Source organism: Eufriesea mexicana, unplaced genomic scaffold (genome assembly GCF_001483705.2).
Source record: "Eufriesea mexicana isolate 0111107269 unplaced genomic scaffold, ASM148370v2 scaffold1723, whole genome shotgun sequence".
Taxonomy (NCBI): Eukaryota; Metazoa; Arthropoda; class Insecta; order Hymenoptera; family Apidae; genus Eufriesea; species Eufriesea mexicana.
The window spans coordinates 418,405-422,966 of NW_016909858.1; the positions used below are offsets into that span (position 1 = coordinate 418,405).

At 26.9% G+C, this 4,562-nt stretch overlaps 1 protein-coding gene across 1 annotated transcript; it reads right to left on the minus strand.

The window, feature by feature from the left end:
* Window positions 1–639: 639 nt before the first annotated feature.
* On the minus strand, window positions 640–4,046 carry LOC108548642 (lipase maturation factor 2). Its single transcript, XM_017901688.1, has 10 exons — window positions 3,934–4,046; window positions 3,591–3,774; window positions 3,423–3,524; window positions 2,647–2,840; window positions 2,391–2,569; window positions 2,061–2,310; window positions 1,789–1,994; window positions 1,470–1,710; window positions 1,093–1,309; window positions 640–1,007 (listed from the first exon to the last, which is right to left on the minus strand). The coding sequence occupies exons 1-10, from the start codon at window positions 4,025–4,027 to the stop codon at window positions 743–745; spliced, it is 1,932 nt and encodes a 643-aa protein (XP_017757177.1). The 5' UTR covers window positions 4,028–4,046; the 3' UTR covers window positions 640–742.
* Between the last annotated feature and the right edge of the window lie 516 nt (window positions 4,047–4,562).

A 4,562-nucleotide genomic window follows, 5' to 3' on the forward strand; every position in this document is an offset into this window, starting at 1 on the left:
GGAGGGGGAGAGAGATTATTACATATAATTGTAGCTGACATTAAAACATTTTTAAAAGAATATCTTAGTGTAACTTCTGTATGAACAATTTTCGAGATATGAATTCTTAAATTTGACATGAAATCTCGTATCAAAATTCACCCACAACATTGAAGAAAGGTAAAGGATTCTTCTTGAAAACAAGTCAATTTATATATCAAACTAATAGTTGAGAATTCAAACACTTATTAGTTTGAGATGCTTATCAATACTATTCTTTCACTCAATCAGTGCTTTTTATAATCATCATGATTTACAAAGTTTAATGGTATTACCTCTAAGCAGTATACATTGAATAACATTACTCCCGAATGATTTCAAAATCATATCTTCTACAACATACTTCAAAATCATTGGAATCAGTCTACGCAGTCAGCAGATTTTTTAAAATTTTATACTGTTTTTGAAAAAAATTAGCAAAAATGTATTACTTTTCCCAAGTTCTCCCACTCCATTTTTATACTTTTAAGTTACATTTATTATAAAGAAACATAATTTCATGAAAATGTAAAAAAGATAATGAAAAACAGGACGCAAATAATTATGTATTTATAAAAATGTAACATATGCATAATTTAAGAAATACAGGATTTATATGCACAATACAACCAAACTTGATTACATCTATATGCAAACACATTTTTACAAATACAATCAACTATGAGTTACTTTCCACTGTAAACATTACAGATGGAAGAAGTGATTATTTTCTTTTCAAAACTGAATTATTATAACTAGTTATTATAACTGTACAACCTGCTGTAAAGACTCCCCATAAAAGAAGACTAGCTTCAATCTTGTATATTAAAGACCTAATGCTATCGAGAAGTAGTTTCAATAGTTCGTTTGGTTTATCTTGAATAATTTTTACATCTGACAAAAATTCAATAAGTTCTGGATGATCATAACTAACTATGGGAAAATATTCTCTCATTTTTTCCCTTGTCCACCAAGTTTGTTTATTCCATCTAAATAAGAATAAAATGACAATAATAAATAAATAAAATTATTCAGACAATGACCAGGAATACAGATATATGCAAAAACACTTACGACTGATTCCATGCTGTATAAGAATAGCGATAAAGACTAGCTTTTATATATCTAGGTGGTTTTTGAAGGAATGGGTTTTCTACATTATTCATTAGAGCTAATACTTCTGGTTGACCACTTAAAAGACGATACGCTAATGATATTAACCATGGGTTTTGCTTACAAGTGACTATTGCAGCAAACCACATTTGCCAGTCAAGTCGTGGTTGATAAGGGGCTGGAAATAATAAATATTAAGTAAAGATTAAACAATCAAAATTACAGAAGAAAAATTACAATACTTGTATATACTAAACAAAATACTGTATTATTTACTTGCCTTTTTTCTTACAATATAAGAAAAAGAATATAAAATATTAATTTTCAGGATCACCTACCAACGAATGGTAATGGATTATTTATATTTCCTGGTTTATATAAAAATTCGTATTCTTTCCATGGGCCATAAATGTTATTGCTGCCTTCAATAATTATTTCCCATCTACCTAAATCTCCAATCATAAATGTAAATAATTCATGGCTATTTACTAAATGTAGGTGTTCAACTTTTGCTTGCATCTGTCTTAATTGAACTGGTACTGTCGAATTATAAGCATGATGTAATGTAGCATATGGTACCTAGGCATGAAAATGTTTCAATCATTAAATTTTAACTTTTAGTGATGCTAATTTCAAATGATTTTGCATATTACATACAATACTTATAGCAAAGATAAAACACATTACTATTGTATAAAGGCTTGTAACAAATGTTGTAAAGATCTTATTTTGTATTCCTTTAACTGCTAATAGAGATATAACTATTGCTTTTATCACTGTAAATGCAAGAGATATTATACCAATGTAGATGGAAATTGGAATTGTTTGTGACAAAACATAATCAAATTGTTCTTTTGTAAATGCTGAAATAATAAAGAAAATAGAAATCAGTAAGAAAAATATATCTTGTATTGCAAATATCTACATACCAATATCACTTTGGATAGTCCAATTATCAGATATTCTAAGATTATAATATACATATGTTACATAAAAGATGCCTCCATAAACTACAATACATAATAGTGTAGAAAATAAATTTATAATATTATAAGAATCATTTTTAGATTTTTTTTTATAGAAAAACTGGTCATCAAGTAAAGAAATGCATAAGCAGATAGTTAAGTAGTTGAAAAAATTATAATTTCCTGTTGCTATAATATTTATTTGAAGAAATACCTAGCAAAATCAACATAGATCATTAAGTAATCATATGTTAAGTTACCAATATATTGTTTTAGTTTATTCAATATATATACCTGTATATAAAATGCTAATATTCTCACTTTTCTGTTTGGAAAAAAGAATAGAAATGGAATAACAAGTTCAAAAATATTGACCATTACAGTAGTAAAACGTAAAAACCACACTGGTAAATGATGTGCATACCATGCTAATGAAGTAGGTATACATTGTGTTTCAAAATGTACACTTAACGCTGAAACAATGTTGCAAGAAGGTAAATATTTTTCTCTCACCTGTTATAGCATAAACATATTTGTTAAAACATTATACCACGTAATTTCCACCATAAGGGACAACCAGAAGCAAGTTTCACTACCCCGTTAGTAAACACTAAACGAAAAAGTAACCAGCGTATAGTCCAGAAAGTTACAGGATCACTTGGTGTACTTATTTTTCCACGTTGAGAATAGTAAAATGGTGCTATAAATATACATAAGAAACCTGCTTCCAATAGAAGTTTATCCCTACAATAGTACATAAAAGTATATATAAACTAAGTATAAACAATGGATTTTTTTATATATATATTTTCAGCTACATTACTGCATATATTCTTATTAACTCTCTGTCGGCATAAGGGATTGTTTAAATGTAGGCAAAAACTTCTATATTATTTTTCTCCAAAATGAAAAACATAAATTACTTACTCCATTAAAAATATTTCATTTAAGTATCATGTATATATCAAAATATAGACTTTAATATGTATCTAGAAATATTTTCAGATTTTTGTAATTATTGTCTAGAACAATAAAAAATCAATCCTAAATTTAAAAGATCTACTGTGATGGTTGCATCAAAAAACATTATGCTGGTGAAGAGTTAATTAAATGTAATTTGATTTTGATAGAAATTGTTTAAAATCTGATATGTTACATTACATATACTTTCTTAGAAATTGATTTCAAAAAATAATGCGAACAAATTTCATTAAATTAAAAAATTTATTCTGTAGTTTATATACTATCAATAGACTATAATAATAATATGCTCAAAAAGTTATTCAAAAATATTTTTTGCTAGAAAATTTAAAAAATATTACTTGCCATTGGAACTTCACAAATATTTGACCAATTTGATACAGAGAATAATATAATGACCAAAGTAATGCAAATACCAATGCAACACAAAATTTTTGTGAAATAAATCTGAAAATAATTATAATCATTATATGGGTCTTATTTAAATTAAAATAACAATTACATAATAATTACCCTGCAAAAGAAATAATAATTCCAACAAGCGATAATACATCTAACATGTATTCTATATTCAGTCCAAAGTAAGGAGCAAACCACAAGAATGTTGGTTTCTGTCTTAATTTATGAAATAGTGATGTATGAATTTTGAGGTCTAATTGAGCTCTAGCTGGCAGGATTCCATTATCACCATACAATCCTTTACAAAAAAAGAAAAAAGGAATAATAAAATAACTTTAAAGTATAACTCCTATTAAAAGAATGATAACGAGAAAGAAAACTATATAAAAATCGTGTAATATACATAAAAGCCCAATATGTACTCACTCGGAATTTACGTGTTTCAATGTATACTCACCTGGAATTTGTATGTAAAAGCTAAGAAACGCGAAAAGATATATAATGCATATTCCTCGTAAAAATAAATTACGAGTATATCGTACTTGAACCATTGTAGATTACAATATTTTTCATTCACTTTAAAAAGTTAAAATATATTAAAATATAATATTGAAAATCCTGAAACAATACACATTGATACTTTACATATAAAAATACTGTAATTTGAAATCTACAGTTAATAATTATAAACATTTTCTTATATATTGTTATTAGCGGGTATTGCATGAAGAAAATATAGTTACCTAATTATTTTGTAAAACGATGGAATATTGTTCACCAAACCATGAATTAAACGAGTAATCTATATATAAATATAATAACTATACACGACAATGATAGAACTGTCAAATTTCAATTATTTCTTCATAGAAGTTACTTAGTACTATTTCAACAAAAAAGTAGGAAAAAAGAACTAGCAATAGGGAATGACATAACGTAAACCTGGAAATCGAGATACCGACGAACATGAAAGCAAAGGTAACGCAACGCTAGTTGCTTTCTTAACGCGAAAGTGTTTTTACGTTCATATCAACTATACTCTATGCAAAGCAACTCTTCCCCACTCGTACGACACATTCATCGCCT